This window comes from Pelmatolapia mariae, linkage group LG1 (genome assembly GCF_036321145.2).
Source record: "Pelmatolapia mariae isolate MD_Pm_ZW linkage group LG1, Pm_UMD_F_2, whole genome shotgun sequence".
Lineage (NCBI taxonomy): Eukaryota > Metazoa > Chordata > Actinopteri > Cichliformes > Cichlidae > Pelmatolapia > Pelmatolapia mariae.
Window position 1 is genome coordinate 14,523,569 of NC_086227.1, and position 27,092 is coordinate 14,550,660.

The window sequence follows — 27,092 nt, forward strand, 5'->3', positions numbered from 1 at the left end:
GTTACAATCAATTAAAATGCATTTTTAGAAAACTGAACTGTTTGAAACAGACACGTTGTTACAACTGAAGTGACAAAGCAAATAAAATGAACTCCTTCTCAACCAGCCATGATTATATCAGCTTTGATAATATACCACAAATCACATCATTGTCATTTGCTGATTTTACTATTTAAAATGCATGATTTTTGCGAAAGCGCATTTATGGTTTTACATGAATAAATTATTCAAAATTGTAAATTTTGAATGTAACTGCTCTGTTGTTACCGTAACACAGATTACGTGTCTGTTTTTTCAGTTAATTTAATTTATTGATAAAAACATTTTTTAATTATTAACACAGCTTACCTTCCGTCACTTACATTGCATGTCATCTCTATTCTCATCACCCCCTGTGTGATAATTAGCATGCCACAATAAAACAAATACACATAAAGAAAGAGATTTTCGTTTCCACGTGACATGCTGTTCAATACAAATACCCAACATGAATCAATACTTTCTTAATATAAGGCCTAATTAATATTTCCTCTGCTCCAACCTGGTTATTTTTTAACCTCCTGTGCAAGAAGGGAAAAAAAAGAAAAAAATGAATTACAGCACTGCGCGGTGGACATGCGCGAAGCTGCAGCGAATATGGCGGCTTGCATCTGATAGAAAGTGAGGAGTCTCGCATCAAAATACCCAGTTGACACGGTTGGTACGGCTCATCCCTCTTTATTAGTCTACTGTGTTGTTTTGTTTTCCGTGCTGCGGTCAAAAGCGCTCAGCTTTCCTACTATTAGCGCACGCAGTGTCGGAGAGCGGAGCGTGTTTATACTGTAGTCTGTGCAGACGGGCAGCTCGGTGCTGCCTACAGTAGCTACATCGAACTCTGCAGCTTTCCCTTTGCTTTCTGTTTACTGGACTAATGCAGAGGATTGCTCTGCAACTGAGGAGGAAAAGAAAAACACCAGTTTAGCGCGATCTTGCAGCTTTGTAGTAACACCGCTGTGGATACAGTGTATCGTTAGCAGTGTTTAGCCCGTGTGAGGAGCACTGTCCCGCCCACTAAATGTGACCATAACCCAAATGAAAATGCGTCACAGACTTTTCTTCACATTAAAATTTCTACCTTCAGCTTATTTAACTTCCTCCCTCCACACAGGCTGCAAATTAAAAAAGCGAGCAATGCACCTTTATTTTTTTTATTTATTGTTTCCCCTAAAGCTGCATGCTGTTCCATTTCAAAGCTTTTATGCGACTCATCTTTAATGCTGGTGCTGGGAAAACAGTTTGACTTGGAAAAAAAAAGAAAAGAAATATTTTGCTGTTAAAGTTATGGGGTCTGAAAGGATATCCCAAGTTATGATCGCGGAGGTGACGCCCTGCAGCGGCTCACACACCCCTCAGCCTCCCAGCAGCAGTAATGTGATCCCTTCACCGTCCTGTCTCCCAACTGTCCTGCCTCACAGAGGAAACACCAGGCCAGGCCCAGAGCGTGGTTTCAAACCCGGTTTTGGAAGCTCGTCTCACTCTTGTAACATTTTATTGAAGAAAAAAAAAAGCGAAGACAGTGATGTAGCGTAAATAAACATCCCTCATAATTAAAAAACCAAGTTATTATTCAACAGTTGAGTAAAGGTGTTATTATGTTATCTAATAATCAGCAAGTCACCTTCCCCCATTTGGTCGTTGAGAGTTGGTTGCGTGGAGCAACTGTCTTCATTCTTCATCAGATAAATAATTTCTCACTTTATTTTTTTCTGTTTGTCTCTGAAATGCAGTTAAAACCGAAATAATGAAAACCATTCAAAACTCCGAGATGCTCAGTTTACAGTTAAGAACGTGCAGCGTTACTGTACTGCACTGTAATCCACTATGTTTTTACTCTCACGTTTATTTCTCTTCTTTATCTTTTGTGATGCTTTAAATTTTATTTAAAAAATAAAAGTAAAATAATAAGAAGAACCCAAACCTTTACGCCACATTACTCTTTGGTTTTAAACTTTTTTTTTTTTTTTTTTTTTTGCATTTTTTCCACATTTTCACTCCCAAACTAAAAAGAACAACAAAAATATTAATAATAAAAAAATAAGATTACTTATTAATATAAATAAACAAGGTATCTTTGACTCTTAATTAAGAGTCAGAAAAAGCTTTTGGGGGAAGATGACTGATATTTGTTTTATTGGCCGCCTTTATCTTTGATCAAGAAACAAAACAAACTTTCTTAGTTCCTCTGTTATTGCTTTACTAGCTTTCTTCCACAACTGGAAATCCTAATAATTTAGTGACCGGTGAACATAACACAGTCAAAAATCAGTTTGTAGTAGAAGAAAGATTTTTTTTAATTTAAACATGTGTGCCTTATAAAAAAAAAAAAAAAAAAATCAGTGACAAACACTTTGACAGCTCCTGTTGAGTGAGAGTTACGGCTTTTTCACATCTTCTCACTGTTCCGTTTTGTGAACGTCGCACTAATCCCAGATCAGTGGCTGCATGAGTGGAAATGGAGATTGTAAAAATTAAGTGCTTCCTGGTCTGCGGGGCAGTTTTGTCTGACCCTCTTGAGCAAGGCGGACAAACCAATGCAAACACTGAACCGGTCTGGAGCTGGAATCCTTTTCATGTCTGCCAGCAGACGTCCCACGTCCACACGTCTTAATGGCTTTTTATGGCAGCTTGGAATCTTTATGGCGTCTTCTGACTCAGTGGGATTCATTGCACAGGGGGGGGGGGTGTAGAGAGAGGGGGTTTTCAGAGGGAGGGTCGGCCACAATACATTGCAGATGCTAAAACTTTGAAGCACAAAGAAAGGAGACATTGTGAGGCTTCTGAAGACATCTTAACCTTTGGATTTGTGGATTTAATTTGTATTTTTGTCTCTTTTGTGTGCTGTGGATTATTATTTTTTTCTTCTCTTCAGTTTGAGCTGTAGCTATGTACAGAATTTGCATGGAGTGGCACTGTGCTGACGTTTTTCTTAAAATTGAGCCTCGGTTTTGGACCAGATTCGGAGCTTAAGCAGTGTGGTAACAGTTTGATTTTCTTGAAAAAGGAGTAATAATGGTTGAAAAGCTGCTAGCAGATGAGTTCACATGGAATTGAACTAGTTAAAATGAGTGGTAGTGAGCATTTGTTGGACATGTTTTAGTTACCTCTTTGCCTCTGCTTGAAGTTCATTGTTTGTTTTGCACAATGAACAGCTCTTGCGCATCCTCTACGACCCCTGAAATTTAAATGTGGAAAGTTTAGGTAAATTATAGGTCACAATTAGAAAAATAACACTGAGGGTTTTGAGAAATGGCTGATTTTCATCCTATAAAATGACTAAAACATGTTAATCCAGCTCTGTCAGTACTTCCCTAACTTGTCTGTATTGTGCCACAAGTGGCACTCAAACAAGTGTGGACGCTATGTTTGGTAGGTACTATTTTTAGCCATGTTTGGATTCAATTGGTTGTAGAAGCACTTGACTCAAAGTAATGGTTACGAACGGTCGCCTGGTGCAAAAGCATGGCTCACTATGCTTTTAGGTAATTCACAATAACAGGAGTAAGTTAGTAGGCTTTGGCTACACAGTTGGATAGAGTCATTTTTCATTTTTGGTCTTTTTCCCTGAGATTTGTTGAGAGTGAGCAAAATATCACAGCATTTTTGAAAAAGGTCAAGCAGGCTTATTTGCGAAGCAATTTTAAACAACGAGGTAAATAGGCGTACTTTACAGATGACAGAAAAGGCAAAAGACGACTTAAAAAGACATTTCAACAAGATTTAGACAAAACAGAGTGCAAGATAAAATAAAACAGACCAAACAGGAAATTACACATTAGAGTGGACTGCTACATGGACAGAAATGTAATTTAATAAAAAAAAGCGTTTTTCCCTCCAGTTTGTAATTCATAGAAACTGAATGTTGCCTTGCGGTGTATAGTTTTCATCTTGTGGACAGCAAGCAGACATGTTCCAGACAATCTGAGCGGTCTGGACATTTCATAATGTAGCAGCAGGTCTGAAATGTAATTTAGCTCTAAACTATTTAGTGCTTTATAAAGCTGCAGTAGTATTCCAAAGTAAATTCTCCAACATGGATGCGTAAACAGTCTGGAAACTAGAGGAACGTTAGCTTTCTAAGTGGAAACAAAGTGGACACATTTTTAGAATACGTTTATAATCTGTTAATGTTGTTATGTGGGCTTAGTACAGAGTATTTTCCATTTAATTATCTGAAATAATCAAATTTCTAATGTTGTCATAAGTATGAGTTTATGTTACATGAAAACCCTCAACGGAAATTGCTTGTGCTATTAAGTGGTTACATTTGATCTCTGCTGAGATGAACTCTTTTGACTGTGTTATTTCTAGCATCTGTTTGGGTAGCTGCCTGCCTGACTTGACCCGAAGAAGCACAGTCATCATGGGCCGAACGCCACACAGAGGTAAGCCTGCACAGTCCCTTTGTGCCAATTTGATCCAAAACGCCCCCCAAAAACCCCAAACTAGAAGGTACATCCCAAAACGATCAAAATCCTCGCTGATTTTCTTTTGTTATTTTCTTTCTTTCTTTTTTTTTTTTTAACAAAGACACGATTGGAGTCTTTTATGTTTGGTATGTTTGAGGTAGTTTGAGAACTGTTACAATGCCTTCATTCTCACAGTAATTAAAGTCTGTATATCAGAAGCTCCATAATTCTGATGAGCCGTTCAATCACCGCTTTGATTTCAGATCAAAAGGAGGAGAAGAAGGAGAGACGGAGCAGCATCACAGCGGGCTCTGCTCTCGACAAGTCTAATGGTTAGCTGTGCAGATCTCTGCCTTGTCACTCCTCTTTGTTAACCCTCTCATTATCAGTCTAATTTAAAACATTTTTTTTTATTAATCCAGCCACTGCAGTGTCACCACTTCCACAGTTAGTAACTCATTATGTCTTTTTTTAGTAAGTTTCCGGGGTAGGTTAACAAAAGCACCCCTGCTTTTCGAACAGTATTACTCACGTTCTTTTGTTTATTTCTGACATCCTGCGCAGACTAAGCTTTACTTTGCTTTTATAAATATAAAGTGGGGATTGCTTCTTTTCCTTTCACTTAAATTAGCCTTAGTGTTATTACAAGGTTTTTTTGTTGATTGGTTTTATTTTAACACATGATTTTTTTACACTTTTTTGACCCGTTCTGTATCTGAGTGATCTGCGTTTTGTTTCCGTCCTCTGTGCCAGAACCGTTCAGCTGGGAGGAATATCTGAGAGAAACGTCCTCCACTGCAGCGTCGCCCTCTTGCTTCAAACAGGTACTTGATCATTAAGAAGCTTTTTTAAGATGCCATATCATTAATTTCCCTTTTCAGCATATTGCTTCTTTCCTGGCAAAAAAAACATTCTGTGATGATTTCAGACAAAAGAGGTACTTCCTGATTGGTTTATTAAAAAAAAAAAAAACACATATAGTATTTGTTTACAAAAACATTTCAGTAAACACGGTTGTTGTGAGTGGAGTTTGTTTCATATACAATGATCCACAGTGTTGTGAAGTAAGCATAGGCATTAATAAGGAGTTGGTCCCTATTTGCAGAGTTTCCACTCTTCTTGCTTTCTACAAGATTTTGGAGTGTTTTGTGGGAACTTTGTGCCATTCATCCAAAAGAGCATTTTTGAGGTCAGACACTGATGTTTGGTAAAAGGGCCTGGCTGTTCTAGTTCATCCCAGAGGTGTTTGATGCGGTTAAGGTCAGGGTCATTCAAGTTCTTCCACACCAAACTTCAACCGATGCCTTTACAGGCCTTTGTTTTTGCAAATGGGGCTCAGTCATGCTGGAAAAGAAAAGGGCCTTCTCCAGACTGTTCCCACAAAGTTAAAAGTATAGAATTGTTCGAAATGTAATGTTAAGGTGCCATACGCATGACAAGTGAATTGGTTTCCAGTAAAGAGCTGAATTTTGCACAACTCTCATTTTTATGAGCTTTACCCCACTGGTTTAAGAATTTTTCAGCTTTATGTCATCAGTTTAAATTGTTAGAAAAATAAAAAGTTATCAAAATCTAATAAGTAAAATTCTGAGAAAAATGAAAAACTAGTAAAATATTACATCTTGAAAGTAACCTTCCAGACATAACTGTAAGAAAAACCTTGACTGGCTCCCAAACATATGAGCATAATTTGTAATATGAACCGTAATAGTTAATTTTGGCTTTTTACCTTAAATATTTCCTCAGTTTGTAACATTTGTTATCCTTTTTGAAAGTTTTCTGTGTGCTCTGCCTCAGCTGTCAGTAAATACATCCATAATTAAAAAGACATCGCAGTTACAAACATTACATGCATTAATATCAAAGAGCATGTGGCAGCAGCAGCAAGGTCACTGAGAATCAAAACACCACAATCTACATGCAACACACAATCCATATCACCTGGATTTGTGCAGGATTGTTCTTGAGCCCTCTGCCCCTCATTTCTTTGTATTCTGGACCTGACACAGAGCCTGAGAGATGGACTTGAGCCTTCAGATGATCCAATGACTGTTAAGCCATTCTTAATATAGGGAAACAGGGAGAAGGTATGCCAAACTACTCATGAAGTGGACTGAAAATCAGTGGCAAGAAGTCTCATGGACAGCATGTACAGAGGAGGTCAGCAGAGAGTGTTTCAGTCATCAGTCATGGATTGCCTTCCCCAGAGAACAGAACAAAAGGCAGCCAACATCCAAGGAAGAGCTTTCAAGAAACCCGGAGAACTATTCCTGAAGACGACTTAAAGAAATGACAAGCTGCCTGAGTGAGTTCAGGCTGTACTGAAGAATAAAGGTGGTCATACCAATTATTAACTTTCCAGCTTAGTAGAATTGTAAAAGCTCCGTTTTTGTCTTGTATACTGTGTTTCCATTTGTGTGTGTGCACGTTTCAAAAAATTGCTGCATCTCTTTCCCGTTTTCCGGGAAAAATAAAAGAAATGGAAGTGGCTCAAGACTTTTGCACAGTACTGTATACTGAACAACATAAAGTGGTTCTCGGGCACCGCGTCAGATAGATCAGATGGGCTAAAAACCACAGGCTGCGAAAGTCACAAAAAACGAAGACAGTTACTAACAACTGTTTTTCTTGTAGTTGTTATTGCCAGTACATATTCGAGGAATATTAGCAGACTCATCTTTCATGTTCTATATTTGAAGCTGAGTGTACACACTACTCTAACGTCTATCATTGTATCAGCCCCTCGAACAAGGAGCGATGACTGAAGGTCTGTTGGTATCCCTCTGCAGTCCAGAGTCCCCCCCTCCAATGACTTCAAGGCAGGTATGAAACTTGAAGCACGGGACCCTCGCAACTCTAACTCGGTGTGCATCGCAACGGTGATGGGGATGATGGGCACTCGGCTACGCCTGCGTCTGGATGGTAGCGACAACACCAACGATTTCTGGCGGCTGGTCGACTCGTTGGACATCCAGCCAATAGGAACCTGCGAGAGGAACGGAGACATGCTGCAGCCGCCGCTCGGTGGGTGCCTTCCTGCTGTTACCGGGAACACTTTGATTATTAAGATTTCCATGTAACGTTCAGTGTTTGTTTGTAAATTGAAATGTCTGAATGATTACAGTTCCTAGAACTAAAAACTTACTCAAATATATTTAACAAAATATGATAAGCATGTACATAATGCATTGAAAACACAACATTATGATCGGTATTATTTGGTTTTAGAGCATACACAAAATTATTTTGTACTTAATTTGCCTAATTGACTCTCCCAGTGACTGTATGTTGCCAAAGGATGTATGTTATGTTGTATGTGTGTTTCGACTTGTAATAGTAGGAAAAGCACAAGTGTTCCTTGAAAATGTTTTCGTCTTTAAGTGCAGTTTGGTGACATTGAGTCCTATTCTAAAATAAACAGAATAAAAATATTCTGCACTTAAAGGTACTTCATCATATTTGTGGAAGAACCATGTAGAAATCCAGTGTGAACATAAAGAAGTCCTGGTCAGTAATTTGCAGCATTAACAATCAGGTTAAACTGAATTGTTTTGGCCCTGTGTACAGGTTTCAGGATGAATGCATCCTCCTGGCCCATGTTCCTCTTACGGACGCTCAGCGGTGCAGAGATGGCCCCAGCTTCAGCTTTTAAGAAGGTAATGACAAAAATAAGATTAGTGAAAATAATGTTTAAAAACTGGATAGAAATTTGTAATAGTAAACAGTTTTTTAGGGATTTTTTTATATGTTCAAACAACAGCACGGCCATTACTAAGTTAATTTTGTCCATTTTAATCACACAATGAAATCTTACTCTGTATGTGGGCTCCGTGGTTCACTTTCACCTTCTGCACAGTTTATCTGCCATTAAAATAAAGCTCCATTAGATTTGCAGGATTCATTTTATTTGCATGTATATTTACGTGTTTCTTTAGGAACCTGCCAGCCCTGCCAAAAACTACTTTCAGCCTGGTATGAAGCTAGAGGCAGTGGACAGGAAGAACCCTTACCTGATTTGTCCCGCCACAGTGGGTGAGGTCAGAGGTCAGGAGATTTTTGTCATGTTCGACGGCTGGCGAGGCGCCTTTGACTACTGGTGCCCCTTCGACTCCAGAGACATCTTCCCTGTCGGCTGGTGTGCCCTGACGAAACACAACCTGCAGCCACCCGGAAACTTCTGTGAGTGCTGCTTTGGTTCTTATGTTTTTTTCTCATGCATTTTTAGGGCTTTTTTAAAAATCTGTTTATGTGAATAAACAGTTAAAATAAATAACTCGAGAATGAGGTGACATGGGATTTTCAAATTGATACCATAAGTATATCTACTAAATCCTCTGATACGTTTGAAAGCCAGCGACCTCGACCTCAAGGTCAGAGGTTGAGTTTCCTGAAAATCTTGTGAATGCGATAACTTTAGAACAAGGCTACGTAGGATTTTGAAATTGATACCATAGGTGTATCTACTAGGTGGCTGGGGGGTCACACTGACGGCTGCCTGTTTATTTTTAACATGGTATAATATCATGTGACTTACTGCCTTGTCTCAGCTAATCTCAGGAGCTTAGGCAGAGGTGTGCCCGGTTTATACCTGGATGTGGAGATGCTAACAGTTCACAGCGAGAAGGTCCTGGTTTCAAAGCCACTGGATCACTGAAGCTTTCAGTGTGTCTTTGTGTCCTCTGGCTTCCCACCATAAATTGGCTCTCTGTGAATGGTCCTCAGATGGACAATTTCCAGATGTTTTGAACAGTCTCATCATTATAATTTCTACTTACAATATATATATATATTTTTGTGAAATTAAAAAACAAAACAAAAACAAACTCAGGCAGAGGTTTGTTGTGTTCAGTAACATTATCTTACCAATGGGATTCATGTTATCATGGAACAGAAGGTTCCTATGTGAGAAGTTGGGCTCAAATTTATGGAATTAATCAGAGGTGGGACCAAGTCGTTGTTTTACAAGTCACAAGTCAAGTCTCAAGTAATGTCAGGCAAGTCAGAGTCAAGTCTCAAGTCACTGGTGTAAAAGTCAGAGTAAAGTCACAAGTCTGAAACTTTGAATTTCAAGTCCTTTCGAGTCTTTAAAAAAAAAGAAAAAAAAAGAATGTTGCAGTTATATGCTAAATGTAAATATTAGACCATGCGATTTTTAAATCTCTGTTTTTCTCAACACATGACGAAATAGTGAACTTAGAAAATATACACAAATTGTGAAATTGCACCTCTATAAAATGCAGCTCAATTAAACTTAGCTCCAAGAATAATTTTCACCGACAATTCTGAGATAAGCTGCATGTTATTCTTGGATGCGCTTGTAGGACCGGCTTTAAAATAGCATGACAAAAATATTATACACATTAAAACCAAACAGTATCATCAACGTAGCCTGGACAACATTTGCTAGTTAGATGAAGTCAGCTATCTCATCGTAGCAAAAGAGAAGCACCACCTACCGTTCTTTATGCAACTTCAACTGCTGGAAGTTGGAAGTTGTTCCATCTCTGTCTGTGATTCTCTTCTTGCATGTTTTACATATTGCATTTCGTTTTTTTGTTGACTACTTCATAGTTTATGTACCTGAAAAAAATAACTCCTTGCAGCATTTTTGAGCGTTTTTTTTTCTTCTTAAAAAAAAATCTGGTTAATTTGATTGGCTGTGCTACAGCTCACGCACACATACGTACGGAGTGTGGTTTGAATAAATGAATGAATGAATTGAATTAATGGTGCACACTTTCTATATAATATGCGTGTTAAATTTTAGATTTGGGGTGAAATATCAAGTCTTTTCAAGTAAACCGGTTCAAGTCCAATTCAAGTCCCAGGTCATTGGTGTAAAAGTCCAAGTCAAGTCACAAGTCTTAGAACATTTTTTCAAGTCAAGTCTAAAGTCATAAAATTAATGACTCGAGTCTGACTCGAGTCCAAGTCATGTGACTCGAGTCCACACCTCTGGAATTAATTAACAAGCCTTCTATTATTTATTCCTGGTTGGTAATCTTGGTCAGATCTCGGGCACTACACGTTTTGGCCTCTAGAGAGCAGCAGAGCATAAATGCTGACGTGCGTCGGAGCTGTGGCATTACATCGAGATCAGAGTGGCAGAGATAACTGTGTGCGTGAAACATGGTGTAAAAACCAAAGTATTGACCTACTTGTTGTGTGCTTTCACTTCTCTTTTAATAGGCTTGGGGTTTTTACTTCGCTTAAATAGAAGAAGCGTGAGTCTCGCTCTCGCCATGTTAAAGACAGACAGGCTTTGTCTTAAAATAGGAGTGACTTATTTTCCTGTCAGAGCTTCAGTGTTTACTTTGCATCAGAAAACATTTGAAACTCTTCAATCAGATTAGCGTCATATTCTCTTCATATTTCTGCTAACATTTTATTTATTTGTTAGTAAGACATTCACTGTGTACAACAGGAACTGTACCCTGCATTTACATAGACGTGCAGAGGGACGCAAACAGGATTATCTTGAATAAAAAATCATCTGTGGCAAACTGTGAGGGTGCTAAGTTTACAAATGTAAAAGTGGAAACATTTGCAACGAGTCGTTTACTTGATTACGTGAAATTAACTGCGTTTATTCAGTTACTCAATTTGTTGTGATGTGACCGTTTAGAGTGAGCTGGTCCGTCAGCTTCAGCTCTGTGAGGAATAGATGCATTTTGTGTTGATTGTATTACAGCTAATATACATTTCTCTGTGTGTGTCTTATTATTTATTCTCTCAAATGTTGCAAACCATATAAGCGAATTATGATAGCCTATGATAGCAACCTGTTCATGGCTCACGGTGGACGCTGCCTTTTGTCCAGTGTCAGCATGGATAGACTGCAGTCCCGCTGCACTCCTGGTCGGATAAGCAGCAAGAAAATAAATGGACCTGTGCTATGTAGGCTACGTAGGATTTGTAGCCACAAGTTTGTAGATGTTGCCCCTGGTTAGGCTTTTATGGTAAAACAGTGAGCCTAACAGTAAAATAAACACAGACAAATGAACCAACGCAAACAGTCTGAAACAGTGACTAAAACAGGACAGGATATGAGAAGCACAATGACTGAAAACAGAAGTTAAGAACAATAACAAAAAAAACCTTCTCCCTTCAGTGGGTTGATTATTTACATTAAGGATGTTACAGTGTTTTATATAATGATAAGGGTATTCAGATCCTTCACAAAAACAAACAACAAAACCTCATTTAAAACAGTCCGATATTTATAATTCCCAATCTAGTAACTTTACACAAGCATTATGAGCAAAATGGTTTAAGTTAATTCATTATTAATCAGCTATTATTAGTTTTAATGAGCCAGTTGAGGTGAAGCTTTAGCCTCATATGGTTTGATTAAGTTGTAGTTAAAGTGTAATGAGATTATAAAAATAACTGAAATAAAATGTAAAATGTAAATACTCAGATAAAGTATCACTATCATTATGATGTTATTACCAGTAAATGATGTCATAATCACTGCTCCCTTTTCCTAAGTGTTACTCATTTAGTTTTTATAACAGGTCAAATATTTCAAGATGGTTTCTTTGTCTGAAATCATATAGCAGGGGGTGCTTGCAGAGCCATTTCACAATAATTATTTTAGTCAGCTCCAAGCAGCAGGAGTTGGAAATAATGTATGAAACTGTAATAAATAAATATAAGAATGTAATCAATATAGTTTATGCAGCACCAGAAGCTTTTCAGACAATGGACTGTCTTGGTCCGTAGTCAAGGTTGTTTAACAGAAGTACAAAAATCTAAAAAGCTAACCAGTTTAGGAATGTCAAGGCTTCAGTTGTATTTGTTCTTTGTGTGTGTGTGTGTGTGTGTGTTGACTTGGCTCAGTTGGCGGGGTTATGACCCACCGCTCTGACCTCCACACAGAGTCTACAGAGTTCCCTGAAGACTCAGCTTAAGCAGATTCCAGTTTCTGATCTTTCTATCATACATTAGCGCTGCTTTCCATAACTGCAGGCTGTTTTAATGTGCGGTAGCTCGGTCTGCTCTTGCCTCCTTCTTGCCCTTTTGAAGACGTGACAAAGTTGTGTGGCAGCTAGAGCAAAACGGCAATCATTGATTTTTTTCCACGGAGATACAGCTTCGGTCACGTACGCTCGGAAAGAACACATTTCAGTTTATAATCCTCTGAAACGTTTTGTATATGGGGGAACTTATTTGTCCTGTTTTGCTGAATTAAGTATGTACAATGAGACCTAATGCCTTAAACGTTAGTGCAGCGTATGTGGAGAAAATTGAGCTTATGTCTCTGGACACTGGAGAGGACAAATATCACAGGAGATGACAACATAAAGATCATTAATGTTTAAGATCTTTATCAAAACGTAGTTTGTTTGAATAATTATGTGTCTTTAATCGTCCACTTAAACTAAAGATCTATCTTGTGGATTTGTAGCTTTTTTTTATTTTTATTGTTAATGAGTTTTCAGTACTTGTGTAGTCTTTATTCTTATTAAAAAATGCTTTTTCATTTGCTGGGAGCTTTTTAGAAAGCTTGTTTGATTAAATCTGAAAACATTACTTATTACTATATATATTAAACGTATTTGTATTTAATCCGGTTTTGTAAGTCCCTGTGACATTTTTGCAAAGTAGACATGGCCACAAGATAGAGAGAGGCATAGAACAAAGTTTCAGACTGGTCTAATGATGTGGAAAGTTTGGCACGAAATTCATCTGTTAAAATACTTTAAATATTTATAAATGCTTTGCCAACTATGTGAAGATTTGTCAAATGCGCGTGCTTGTGTGAAACATCTAAAGACAGAAAAACACTGTGCTGCTTCTTTAAGTACTGTGTCGTTTTTCTGTGGAGGCATGTGGGACAAAACAGTCCTAGTGTGAGTCTGTGGGAATTCGAGCTTCCGTTCCTATTATTAGTGTGAGGGCAGCACTGAGCTATTAACTATCAATCAGCGTGCATTATGTGCTAATTACACTCAGCAGTTACGTAGCATGTTTCCATGTGATTTTATCCAGTGCAAAATGCTCAGAGTTCAGCTGTTTAGTTTCTTTGGCTGCTATTTAGACACTTGCCATCCATCAAAATCACGTTGACGAATGGCTCTTGAGGTAGTCTGTTGACTCTGAAACTGGGGTTTCTAAACAAAGTTTAGCAGGTGTGATAAATATCAATCCTCCCCATGTTTGCTGTTAAGGTCATCAGCTCCCATCTAGCAGTTTCCTCCCCTTTAGCCAATTGTTGGTGTTCCCTGTTTGAAGAAGCTTGTGGTTCTGAATAAAGCAAGAATTTTTATTAAAATGTGTGCATGTGTGTGTGTCTTTTTCTTTTTTGTCTTTTTGTGGGTTCTCCACATAACTGATGGATGACAACAGTTATGTGCCATGTCAGAGTATGTTTGCTGTCCTGGAGCAGGGAAGTCTGCAGCTTGTTTGTGTTTCTGTCCACTAAAAAGATATTAAATCCCACTGTAGCTCTGTGAATTACACTCAGGCTGGCAAAATATTAATCACTAAAGGTGAGAAATGCCATCGTTACGTAACGTTCTCCATGTGAGTTTTCCACAGTCTTTATTTCTGGGGAAAGCCACCCCCTCATTTCTTCATAGTTTGCTACAAAAGTGTGAAATGGGCACAGCAATTTATTGAAATGTGTGTAGACGTTAATGAAAATACAGTATATGAGGCAAAAACAGAGTCTGTACAATTCTATATCTGCTTGAAATTCAATATTTAGTATGATCACCTTTATTGTTCAACTCTCTTAGGTAAGCTTGTCATTTCTTAAAGTAGTCTTCAGGAATAGTTCTCCAGGTTTCTTGAAGGAGATTTCCAGACCTTTGATGCTCTTGGATGCTAGCTGCTTTTGCCAATCAGATGCTTTCCAGATGGTATTGAGTGGTGGATCAGAATCTGGTGGTGCTTGGCTGTGTGCGTAATTCTGTCAATTTTGTTAAGCTCTCCAACACCACAGGCTGAAATACAGAGCCAGACCATGGCAGAACCATGGAATTACCATCAAATTTCAGATCTGCTGCCGATGATTTTCAGTCCAGTTCTTGTGTAATTTGGCATACCTCATTGTTTTCTCCCGGTTTCCTTTCTTTAATAACGGCTTCTTTGGCAGCCACTCTTCAGACCATTTCTGGACGGATCAACTGAAGGGCCAGAAGTCTTTGCTGGATTGTTTCCTATGTCTTAATGACATGACTTTCAAATATTGTTTATCTGCTGTAGGTAGTTTTTAGGCCTACCACATCTTCTTTTGTCCTATAATTGAACAGTTTCCTCAGTTTTTTTTAAGGACACACTGCACACCATGCTTAGATATGCCACATGTTCAGTCAAAATTTCTTCAGGAATCACTTTGATGGTCCAAAAATGCTATTTTATTCCTGTCAAACTGTGTTATCTTTGGCATTTTTCATTAATTCAACCAAAGAAATGGGGGAAACATTTTTTTAATAAAAGGCTGCTAGTAACAAAGTACCTACAATAACCACAACACACCTGTCTTATGTCTACACATAACAGAAAACGTTTTAAATTAGATTAACTTTTATGTTATGTGTAGAAAAAAACATAACATAAACTGGTTCATCCCTTGAGTTAGGTGCTTGAATGAGACACTGGTTAGTATTAAGTGACTTAACAATAGCAAAAGAAACATAAATGTGAAAATGGTCAGGTAGAAGGACTAGATGGCAAATGAGTGAAAAGTGGCCAATGTCCAAACACTTAAAAAAACCTTCAGAAAACTGGAGAACTATAACACGAACTCTTAGGTGTGATATTCACTGTTTTAACTGTGCCACGTGTGAATTCTTTATTCAGAACTGCTGCTGTAATTAATGGAGATGCTGCGCTCTCGCCTTTCTTGTGGCATTGACAGTGATGTTAATTGAATTGAATTGAATTGAATTGAATTCAAACAGCCAGTGTGCAATCGTCTTGATTTATATGAACTCTGACAAGTTGCAGAAAGTGACAAAAAAGTGACACCCCCCCCCCCCCCGAACTGACAAAACCTGGCTTTTTATTATGTGTTTTAATGTGTTTAAGCAAGTGAGTGAACATGCAGCAGTCCCCTTCAGTTTTACAGCAATGAGGCCATTGTTAGTTATTTCATTTGGAAGCGATTTTGAGTGTGGCAGACGGGTTAACAGAAGGACAGAGAAACCCTCATCTGCAGACTTTGTGCATTCTTCCAGTGAAATGTCATTGTAACTCCTGAATTCTTCCAGATGACTTTTTCTTTTTTCCGTCTGAAATGAATACAGCTGAGTGATTTAACAGTGCTGCTCCGCCAGCCATTGTTTAAGCTCCTGATTTACTCACGGTTTGTGGTGAATTAGTGCTGCTTTTTTTATGGTAAAACGCTGCTACGCAAACAGTGACACTAACAAGCCCACACAAACAATCTAAACCAGCGACTAAAATAGAACAGGATATGCTAGAAAAATGAATGAAAACAGAAGTTAAGAACAAAAACTAAAAAACAACAAAAAAAGGTATTTAGAGAGAAAACGTCTGCTTTGAACATCTGTTTTTAGTGTGATCAAAACCAGAGTCACAGCCTTTCTTTGTGAAACTATCTCCAAGTCTGTGTGTGCGTGAGGTTTTTTCCCTTTGTGTGCACTCTGAAGAGGGGGAGAAAAAAGAATAATGTAAACCACTAGACAGCTACCATGTTTGGATGCGAATAAGTGAATAAGTAGGGCTTGGTTGAGGTGTTAATGAGCTGATAATTATCTGTGCATGTGCGAACAGGAGTGAGAGACTCTGTAATTACTACTACGTTTAAAAATTCTCATTAGCTTTCATCAAAATTCTCCTGTTGCGACCCTGCTACATACTTTTGAAAGAAGCTACAGAGGACTCCAAGATTGGGTGTAATTATTTTCCTTTTTGTACTGTAAGTATTTGTCATTATGCCTGTTTTTTTTTTGTTTTTTTTTGTACTTTTAGTGTGATGCGTCTTTGTGTTAGTTTATTTGTCTCTTCTGTCTGAATAATGCATGAAGGGCAGAGCTCGTCGCCGTGTTAGCACACGTTGACACACGGCAGTCATCTTTTGTTTGTTTTGAGGCAAATTAATACTTCTTGTCGTCTTAGATTCTTATGCACGGGATTTACACGTCTTTAATTATTTCTAAGTCTCACTTTATACCCGCAGTATACTTAATGGGCACACAAGCAGGAAGATATTTGACTTAGACATTCGGTAGCAATCAGTGCAAAGGAAAGAAAGCATTCTTGCAAAAGCAGACGTAAAATACAATGATGTTATCAAATGAACATAGATCTATTAGTGCTGTAGAGTTAAGAAAATATTTTTTTCTTGAATCTGCAACATCAGCATTCCTTTTTTCCCTTTCGAAACAGATTAAGTTGTCTCTGAAGGGACTTTTCCCATGCTGGCTTCCTCTGGCTGCTCTGTTCCGCATTGTTCCAGAGTGAGGGTGATATCCGACTATGCCACTGCTTCCTGATGCTGGACCTGGCCATCTTTCATCGGGGAATGTCTGAATAGGCTAGGGTTACACTGGTGGGGGGTGTGGGTGCTCCTTGGTTGCGACAGTGTATGTGTGTTTCTATGTTGAGTGTGAGCTTGCTTGTGTGTGCACCAACTCCAAGAGTTTGCCCCTTTTCACCCGTCTCAATCAGGACTCTTCTGATCCAGGTTAACCTCTCTTCCCCCCCTACAACTTTCCCATCCCCCATCCACTCCCACAGCCCCACCATTAACCCCTGTCCCCTCCCTCATCTCCCCCCTCCCCGAGAGGCTTGCTTAGAAGCAGGTGACTGATGTAGACTGTCGATATAGCCTACAGATAACACTAATAAAGGGCTCAACTCAGTTCCCTCCACACACCCACTCTTCCTTCCCTCCCTCCTTTTCTTTACTCCTCCCAAAACCCCTATGCAAATCTTATCACCCCTCCCTCACCCCTCACCCCGCCTGCTCATTCATTGGGAGGGAAGCTTTGCAGCGGCTTCGACCAATGGCAAAAGCAGGAGCAGCGTGGGCTTTGTTGTGGGCTTCTGCCGGGAGAAAGCTAGAGAGACGGAGAGAGGAAAGACGCAAGGAGGCAAACTGAGAAAGCAGCTGATAGAGGTGCAAAAAATAGACAACAAAGTACAGATGAGGACAGGATATCAGAGAAAGTTATGAAGAGGAAATAACAGGCTGGGACAGGAATCAACAACGGGCTGAAAGAATAAAGAGTTGCTTCAAAGAGAGAACCAGGAAGCAACTGTTCTCACTCACTAGTATTGTTATACACACTACTGTTACTATCGACTAGCGGCTGCCTTAACTTCCAGTATTACTAATACTGCTACTACTACGAAAGCCACAACTGCAGAAGTGAAGCTCTTCGTTTCCCTGCCGAGGATTTCCTGGTGAGTCGCCTTTGTTTATCAAGTTAATATTCTTTTTGCGCTTGTGCAAATGAAAGAAAAACTTCTTGTGGGGTTGATGTGAGCTGTGTTTTCACACACATAGTGATCTGCTGTCTGATTTTGGAGCAGTAACATGTTTCTGAGTGGGCTGTGCTTCACTGTGTTTCACAAATCTGCTGTTTTCTAACTGAAACGTGTCTGAGAATCTAACAAATTAACAATGCTGGACACAATCATGAATTTCCTCAAAACAGGAAGTAGTGGTAGTAGAAGTGCGTTAATATAATTTCTTGTTAATATAATTGAAATGATTGTGTAGTTTACTAGAAAACTCCTGATTTCCTTTATGGTGTTGCTGTATCGAAAGCTAAAAAAAAGGAAGTGAAAAGTGATCCTACATTTCACAGAAAAGTTGTTTCACAAGTGTAGAGGACTTGTTTGGTGTGAGGGGTTCAAGCTGCTTTCTTTGTTTAGCTTGATGACTTTTTGAATCCTTTTGCATTCATTCACATTCATTGTTAGAGACCAGTGACTGCTGCCAGACAGACTGACTAAGAGTCTGAGGATTTAACAGTATTGTTGGCTGTAATTAAGTTTAGAGCTCCATGTGTTTTTGATCATGTCTTTCTGTGTGCGAGGCATCAGGATTTCGTTTGCAGAAGGCTCCGGGAACGATTAGTGCACATCAGATCTGTTATATGTGCACTTGTCTTTGACTTTTGTAATCATGCAGTCAGTTCAAGGAGTAATTTTATTGTTTTATATTGTGTGTTTTGAAGATGAAGACTTTGTGTGTGTGTGTGTGTGTGTGTGTGGACAAAGACTCTGGGACTATATATATGCACACACACACACACACACACACACACACAACCAACACTTCCCCTTCTGCTTTCTACACACAGTATCACAGTTAAATCTGCATCTGATGAGTTTTACACTGCAATAAATTCACTCAAAGGAACAGCCTGTAAGTGTGTGTGTGCGTGTGTGAATGGACTGTTTGCTTTGAGGGTGCTCTACATGTAAGTGTGTGTGTGTGTCTGTGGTGTAATTAGATGAGAGGGAACTCTGTGGGGCCCCTTCCCCCACCCCCCAGACAGCAGACACACTTCTCGCTCCGTGATGCCGTTCTCATGCGTGCACGAACGCGCACACACGCACACTCTCGCCAAACACACGCGTGTTTCCTCAGGCGGTTTCTTACACAGGTCAGTGGGTCGAGCTGGAATTATATAGTCATGATCAGTACCATATGGCTCTGTTTGGTTACACTGTATACATGCTAGTCATGTGTTGCTCAGACATTTTAAAAAGAATTGTTGCCTTTTTTTTTTGGAAAACTTGGGATTATTTATTTTTGCTTGTTGTTATTGTTTCTATTTGTTGAAATTGAAGTTTTGCCTTTGTTTTTTAACCAAAATTATTATTGGTCTTATTTTTAAATCCCTTTTAGCCATTTTGCAAGCCACGCTGCTTTTTTTGTCCCTGCCTTTTTATGTATTTATTGTTTACTGATTTTCATACGATACAGAAACAAAACAAAAAAACCCAAAAACAACAAATTAAAAAAAGATTTTTCCTTGTCTTATTAAGATTTGTCACCTTAGAGTGACCAGACTTTTACCAGTCCCAGGTTTTTTAATGTATTCATACACATTACTTATTAAAACAAATGAAAAAAGTGCTATTTTACATATTTAACCCGTGACACTACTTCTTGTATTACACTTTGTGTTGCTTTGCATCACTGGCTAAGGTGTAAAACTCAACTAACAGTATCATTTTACCCTTGCACATGCCCACTATGAGACCACTAATTAGGGAACTATATTATGAAAATCTTCTTGTCTCTTTTTGGAATGAATTTGAGAAAATATACAAATCTACACACTTACAAAATGTACACAAACCCAGATAAAGGCATTTTGATTGCACATGAAAAGATACACTGATTTTTTTTTTTAAATTGCTATGCAGATATTTAAAGAACTGGTGTAATGCAGGAGATGTGGTTATGTGCGATTAGTGGCTGTAATGTGATTGCTGGATCTAGGAACAGTGCTTTGTTACAGACACATCTGATAGATTGTTTATTTGTGATGCATTAACAGCACAGATTAGCCTCAAGATCACGTGCCTAATATTGTGTGGATCACCCAAACAGCTCTGACCTCTGGTGGTGTCCTGTAGTGTTTGTAGTTTGGCTCATTGAGTCGTCTGAGTTTTGTAGGTTGGGCTTTTGAGCTGGGAGATTTTGGGGCTAGGTGAATAACTTGGGCTAATTATCGTAATCTGTTGACTCCGTCCTGATTTTACGTGAGTTGCTTGAGTCAAAGTTAAATCCGAATAAAGGCAGGGACCCACAGCTTCCCAGCACAGCACTGAATTGTCTTCACATGTGGACATACAGCAGTTACTGTTTAAGCCTTTTTTGCATGCAGCCTCCTAAATTTGAAGCATCATTAAGTCTGTGCAGTGAAACTTCAAATCCACAGGGTGTGAAATGACCTTCAGTGTGAGGGTATCGGGTTAGCTTTGCTCAGTGTAAACATATAGCTTCACCGTGGAGCTGGAACAGGCTGAGACAGCCAATATGAATGCGATACTGCCACAGTGACAGTATTAAATGAAAGTACTTTATAAGCAGATTTTTATTTTTTTTGAAAAGCTCAATCATTTTTTTTAATGTGACAACAAAACCAGTATGTGTTAGGATATGACATTAATCACTAGTGTGAAAATGTTACGTGTGGCGTCGGTACCTGTCACATATGTGACCGGATTATGTTTTTTTGCAGCGGGGAAAGATCAGAGAAGAGCCCCAACCGAGATTCCCTACGGTGAATTAAACCCGCTGATACTGACTGGTACCCTGCAAACATAGTTTGATCTGCCTTTGTAGGGTTTATACTCTGAGTTCAGTGTGAATGAGCGTACCGCTGTGCGTGCAGGTTGGTATCGCCGCCGCTCTCTGAGCATGCTTTGTGTGACCGCTCCTGGTGAGCAAGTGAGCCTTCGCCCCCTGAAATAAGACACTGCTCTCTTCTACGCCCACTTTCAGTCATTTCCCAATTAAGCAGCTTTCAGGGCGCCCAGACTGGCCCCTCAGAGAATACCGTAGACCTTCCATAGTCGCTCCATATTGCTTCAGTCAAGGGCTCTAATGAAAGCTTTCGCCCCTTGAGAGCTTTAACATGCACTCTCAAGCCCCTGCTCTCACTAAGCTATACATTTGTATTGAAATAGGAGATGTTCTTTCTTTCTTTCTTTCTTTCTTTCTTTCTTTCTTTCTTTCTTTTTCTGTTATCTGGCTACATTTCTTTCACACATTTACTCTGATAATTATATGATTTTATCACAGTGTCATGCTGAGGCTAATGAAGAATGAAAAAGGGCTGCTGGTGCCACTGCATAGTCATATTTTTTTGTACCAGGGGCTGTTACCTTTCCTCTCACTTCCTTGTCACTTTATTACTATTTTAACACCTGCTGATTGGAATTTAAAGTAACTGCTATTTCCTTCAGATATATTCAGATAAAGCGTTTTAAGTTAGAAATTGTAGGTGAGTTGTTAAGATTGTTTTTCAACATTTCTTTTTCATTTGTTTTGGGTTGGAGGAGGTGGAGTCTTTTATTTTGACATAAGGGATGAAGGACAGATCATGAGTCTCTGTTCTGGGGAAGCACGTATACGTGATCCCAGCTTATCTCACACTGCTGGATGTCAGCCTGTGTGCAGTACTAACATTTCACAATACTGATGTCAGTGACTAGTTTTTACAGTTTACACAACATCTGACAACATCCTTAAGTAATAAGAAATGCCACTGAAAACCTTAAACATTCCAACTATATATTTATATATGTCTTATTTTTATGAATATAGTATTCTTTGCTAATTATTTTTCCCCTAAGGTTAATATTTCAGATATAGGTTAGATGTATCGTTGTGTTTGTTATTTTTGGTTTTTTTTTTTCTTTTTTTGAGAAAGTAGCCAAAACATTATGGTCCCAACTCGCAAAATAACAAAGAATCATACAATTCTCCATTTGTTTGAAAAGTGAAACTGAAATGAAAATGGAAACTCAAAGCGGTTCTCTGGGGACTCGTGACTTTTGACTTTGATTTCAGAACGGGGAGGAGCCGAAGACAAAGGACCTGTCAATCCCAGGGGACTCTGAAAAATCAAAACAAATCTCCTCTGCAGGACTCAGTTATTCATTTCCCTCGGCTTTTGTGTTTCTTTTAACTTTTGCTTTCCACGCTTTGGCTCAACGACCTACAGCAAAGTGGATTCTCTGCACGTCTTAATTTAAAGCCTCTGTATGGGTGGAGAGTAAATATGCGCTGCTGTGTGTAAAGCACCATCAGTTATTGAATAATTAGCTGGCCAGCTGAATAAAAGTCAATCTGCAAATATTTTGATAATTAAATAATCATTTTAATTAAGCAACAAACAAAAGCCGTAAATCTGATGGTTCCAGCTTCTTATTTGATGCTTTTCCTTTTTTTCATAAGTAATCTGAATAAAGATGACTTCGTTAACCTTGTAATTCCAAACGGAGCTCATCATACATGAGTTTTTGACACCTGTACATCATCAGTGTGATTTTTTTCTTTCCCCTTAAAAAACCAGACACATCCAATAAGAGACATGAACTACTGTAAGCAATAAATTGCACAAAAATGTACACAAAAAGTCACATATGCTGATTAATATTTCACTTCATTTTTTTTCAAAGGTCAGAAGGTTCAATAAACACAATTTTAAAAAGTTAGAATATTCTAATAATTATTTCATGTTTCAGGCTTTACGGGGTTAAAAGTTAACTGAAAGAGATGCAGCTAATTGCAGCCCAATATTTTTTAGAATGTCATCTTTTTAGTAATGAGAAGTATCTTGATTTCTTATATCTCTCAGATCTTTTCCATGTACTTATTCTGTCTCTCCATATCCTCTTTTATTCCAGTTACCCTCCCTGGTGCCCTGCTTGCTCCTGTTTCTTCCACCTCATCTACACGTCGCTCGTCTTTTAACTCCTCCTCCATGCAGACCTCGTACCGACTGCCCAACCCCTTGCCTCCCCTCCCTGTACGCAAGGGTGTCCGCGGTCGTCGTCCCAAATCCCAGACTATCGCTTTATTGAAAGCGGCGGCAGAAGCTGCAGCAGCAGCAGCGGTAAATGGAGCGTCACAAAGCCCGGCCAGAACTAGCACTGAGACTCAACTGGCCCCCAGACCACACAAGAAGAGAGGACCTAAGCCTAAGAACAAGGTGAGATGTCACCAGAGCCGCAGTCTCTTGGCCAGTGACTCTGCCATGTCAGAAATGGTTTAGAGAAAGAGAAAATAGTCAAAAGTTGATTACTGATAAAAAAAAAAAGAAAAAGAAAATATAAGTAAAAATGTCCTTACTTTAAAAGCCACTGTATGCAGTGCCATCCATGTGAAGAAGAGTTAAAAGAGACAGTTAATAAATGATTATCTAACAGCCTTTGTAGGTTACTGAGATTTACTGAGAAAGGCTTTGTTTGTTTTTTGGTTCAGAAGAAGCCTCGGGTGGTACAGTCCCTGGGGGCGTCATCAGTTACAGCTCCACCTCCAGAGACCAGATTGAGTATCAGCCACGTCTCAGCGGACAACAACAACCTTAACAACAGCACAAATGTAGTTTGCACAGGTAAAAAAAACCCAAACCAAAACAGATTTTAGTGCCTCAATACTAAATATTTATAGGAAAGTTGATCAAATGATTTTGTGTGCTTTATTTTTGTAGACGTTAACATGAATTAGATGAAATTGTGATTTTTTTTCTTTCCCTATCATACTTCTAACAGAAACTCGAAATTACAAAGTTAAGGCATGTTTCAGAAATGTTTACAAATGGTTAATTACCATTTAATTTTGTCTAAAAATGGATCGCCTATGACTAAGTGAACTGTCTGATCAGACATGTATTGCATTTTTACACATCTTAAGTCACCACTCTGTGTATTGCTCTAGCCATTGAGTTTGGTTTGCGATAAAATTGGGATGAGGCATAGATCAGTGTTGGAGACATTAACCATGTCTGAAACTTTGGGTGTTTTTAGGAGGATAATGGTCTCAATTGCAAAATGGAAGAAGCTTGAAATGAGCAGAACTGATTACATTTACTCTGTTTACAGCGATTACAGTATGTCAGGGTTTTGATGGATTGTGGCATGAATTATCTATTCTCATGACTTTTTAAATTGGACCAAATGACACTAAAAGGACATAACAAAGAAGAGGAAGATGTAAGTAAGAGTATTCTCTGATGAGCCACCAATGGAAAAACTATTTGGCGCCGATGAAGGTAGTCAAGTTGTTCTTTATACAACAGAACCACTTCAGACTTTATGCTCCTTTGCCATGCACCTTGAATATTATGACGTTGTGCCAAAAACCTCTTCTCTGTTTCTACAAACCATAGCCATTACTCATCACCTGGTTAATCTGGTTACCATCCCTTCAGAGGAAGCATGCTTCAGCATGCTAAGAAGGGTCATTCTTAGCAAACGAGTCAAGGGGACTATGGAACTAAGGGAAGGAAAATCCAACCAAATATAGAGAAATTCTTGGAAAAAACAGAGTGAATCAGTGGTTCACTTTTCAGGATTACAATGCCCTTGAGCCTTCAACTAATGCAATGCTAAAGCAGCTTTGGGGCATGTCTGTCTGCAGTTTGTACGTGTAGAGCTTTAACCAAGAATACTCAAATGGGTTCCTACAAATGACTAAATCAAGGATTGTGTACATGAGAGACTGCAGATTGTCAAAACATGCCAATCATAATGTGCTACGGAGTGTAAACGAATGTATCTGTTTTAAATTAAAGTCTATATATAAATTGTCGATTTAAGTTTTAGTAACTCCAACAGCCTCGATCAAACTCCAATTAAAATTTGTATTCTGCTATCTGTTTTTTTTTTTTTTAAGTCTAATTCTTTTGTGTTCTTTGCAAATGTTTCCTGTATTTGTGCCATCTCAGTGTGTGTCTATGTGAACAAGCACGGTGACTACGGCCCGCATCTTGATCGAAAACTGGTGCAGCAACTCCCAGACCACTTCGGTCCAGCTCCAGTCAACGCAGTGCTTCAGCAGGCTGTTCAGGCCTGCGTCGACTGCACATACCAGCCCTCTGTACTGCTGTCATTTCTGCAGAGCCAGTCCCATACAGGAGGAGAAGTCATTAGAGGTAAATCAGGAGAACACCATGGAATAATATGTGAACAATATTATATCTAATAATCTATATCAATGAAGGCTGATGACACATCTAACATGTATTTGAGTAAAATGCTTTGTCCTTTTTCTGTGATTGTTACAAAAAGTGACAAAAAATGATGGTTCGCGTAAGTATTTCATTGTCAAGAGCATATTTTCACAATCATTATCACGTCTTATAAAACTTTTAATTTCAATTTTCCAACACTGTGCGTCCTAGATGGGCAATCAGCCCAGTGAACTTGGTTTAAACACATGTGAATTTACTGTGTGTGTGTGTGTGTGTGTGTGTGTGTGTGTGTGTGTGTGTGTGTGTGTGTGTGAGTGAGAGAGAGAGACAGGAGAGAGGTGGAATAAAAGATGGTGCCTGTGGCAGCAGCTGATGTGAGCACTGTGTCTGTAATAAGAAGTGACATGTGTGTCTAACCTGGTTTGGGATTCTGGGATTGAGTCTCCCTCGGGGGGTCGGATCGGGAAGGCTATGGGAGAGGTTGGGTGGGGAGAGGGGTTTTAATTTGTGGATTTGTGCAGGCTTGGCTTGGATGGGAGGGTGTTGTGCCGTGTGGGATGGGGTGAAATATGCAGGTTTATAAATGGAGAGTGCTGCTAACCCAAAACCATCTGCTGTTTTCTTTAGCTGTGAATGCATATTGTGTGGTGTGTGTGTGTGTTTGTGTGTGTGCGCACACACTCAGATGCAAACTAATAGCTGCCATGTTTTGCCTCCAGTGCGGTCAGAGCATGGTATCCGCTATGTGAAGCTGCCCTCTGCGTCCAGTGCTTCTTCTGTGCTGCGGTTCCTGGAGAACATGTGCCAACATCTGGAGAGTGACAGTCTCTTCAGCTCGCAGCCTTTCAGCCCCTACAGCAACAACACTCGCTTCTACAATAGGGCCAAGTCAGGTGGGGGAAATGTGTGCATGTACTGACTGTAAAAGTGAAGAGCTTAAATTTTTTTGTTTTAAAGAGCAAGATTAAAGGTTGTGAGCTTTTAAGCTTTCAAATTTATTACAAGCTTTGATGGAGTGTGGTGTGTTGTAGTGTAAAGGTTTTGACACGCTGCTGTTTAATGAGTCTGTCAACGTGTCATTATGTATATCGTGCTTTTTTTCCCCCCAGTTTTCTTCTTGTACTCATGAAGTCTTAATCTCCTCCTCTTTCTTTATTGAAACAGAACCACTGTGTGTTGCTGAGAACGGCCTGCCTAACAACGATCCCTCTAAGGATCCCACTCCGAGCCCCCGCCCCCTTCACAACACGCCAGACTACAGAGCAGCCAAGAGGGAGCGTCCGTATTACCCCGGACATGCACAGACGCCGCCGCCGCCTCTCCGACGAGTCAGCTCCAACCCCACTGAACCTGGCCCAGTGTGTGCACACAGACGAGTGGAGGGTAGGATTAATTACACACAGTCACAGACACACCAGGTTTTTCTTTAACCACTACACAAACAAATATTCGCCTCATGGGTTTTGTTTCCCCTTTTACTTTTATTGTGACCCCAATTTTTTTTTTTTTTTACAAATTTTGAGAAAAATATCAAGGCCGTGTTAACAGCTCACCCTAACATCAAACTATTGCAGGGATCATTTCTTTCCTTTCTGATAATTCTTCATTTGTTTTTCCTTCCTTTTGCCCTCATACCTCGCAGCAGCTAGCTCAACAACAGGTCCAGACCACATGAAACAGGACAAAGATGCTTCCGGAAACAGCGCTTCCTCCTGGTCGGTTGATGATGTCATACGGTTTGTCCAAGAAGCCGATCCCCACACTCTCGGGCCGCACGTGGAACTGTTCAGGAAACACGTGAGTATTTCATTTAAATTTACCTCACTCTTTTTATAAAAATTTGTTCTATTTTAATTCAACAAACAGCCATGCACTGAAATGTTAAGTAACATACATTATGGACGAAGACGACCTCTAATCTTCCTCTTGTGGTCTACAGTAGTATACACAATACGTTACTTTGCTGTGCTAAAGGAAGTTGTCTGGTTAAAGTCATTAATATTTT

The 27,092-nt window shown here is 39.2% G+C and overlaps 1 protein-coding gene across 4 annotated transcripts in view; it reads left to right on the forward strand.

Annotated features, from left to right (window-relative positions):
• Positions 1-610: 610 nt before the first annotated feature.
• scml2 (Scm polycomb group protein like 2) overlaps positions 611-27,092 on the forward strand; it is a 28,727-nt gene continuing 2,245 nt past the window's right edge. The window contains exons 1-13 of one of the 4 annotated variants that reach the window (XM_063473322.1): positions 611-696; positions 4,348-4,421; positions 4,709-4,777; positions 5,199-5,269; positions 7,235-7,469; positions 8,013-8,101; positions 8,381-8,624; positions 22,800-23,104; positions 23,377-23,509; positions 24,842-25,048; positions 25,807-25,980; positions 26,252-26,470; positions 26,730-26,884. In XM_063473322.1, coding sequence (XP_063329392.1) covers positions 4,400-4,421; positions 4,709-4,777; positions 5,199-5,269; positions 7,235-7,469; positions 8,013-8,101; positions 8,381-8,624; positions 22,800-23,104; positions 23,377-23,509; positions 24,842-25,048; positions 25,807-25,980; positions 26,252-26,470; positions 26,730-26,884 — 1,923 coding nt within the window. In that variant the 5' untranslated portion in view covers positions 611-696; positions 4,348-4,399. Of the gene's footprint in view, positions 701-4,347; positions 4,422-4,566; positions 4,592-4,708; positions 4,778-5,198; positions 5,270-7,234; positions 7,470-8,012; positions 8,102-8,380; positions 8,625-22,799; positions 23,105-23,376; positions 23,510-24,841; positions 25,049-25,806; positions 25,981-26,251; positions 26,471-26,729; positions 26,885-27,092 lie in introns of those variants that run through there. The other 3 variants (XM_063473340.1, XM_063473330.1, XM_063473350.1) reach the window with 3 other exon arrangements.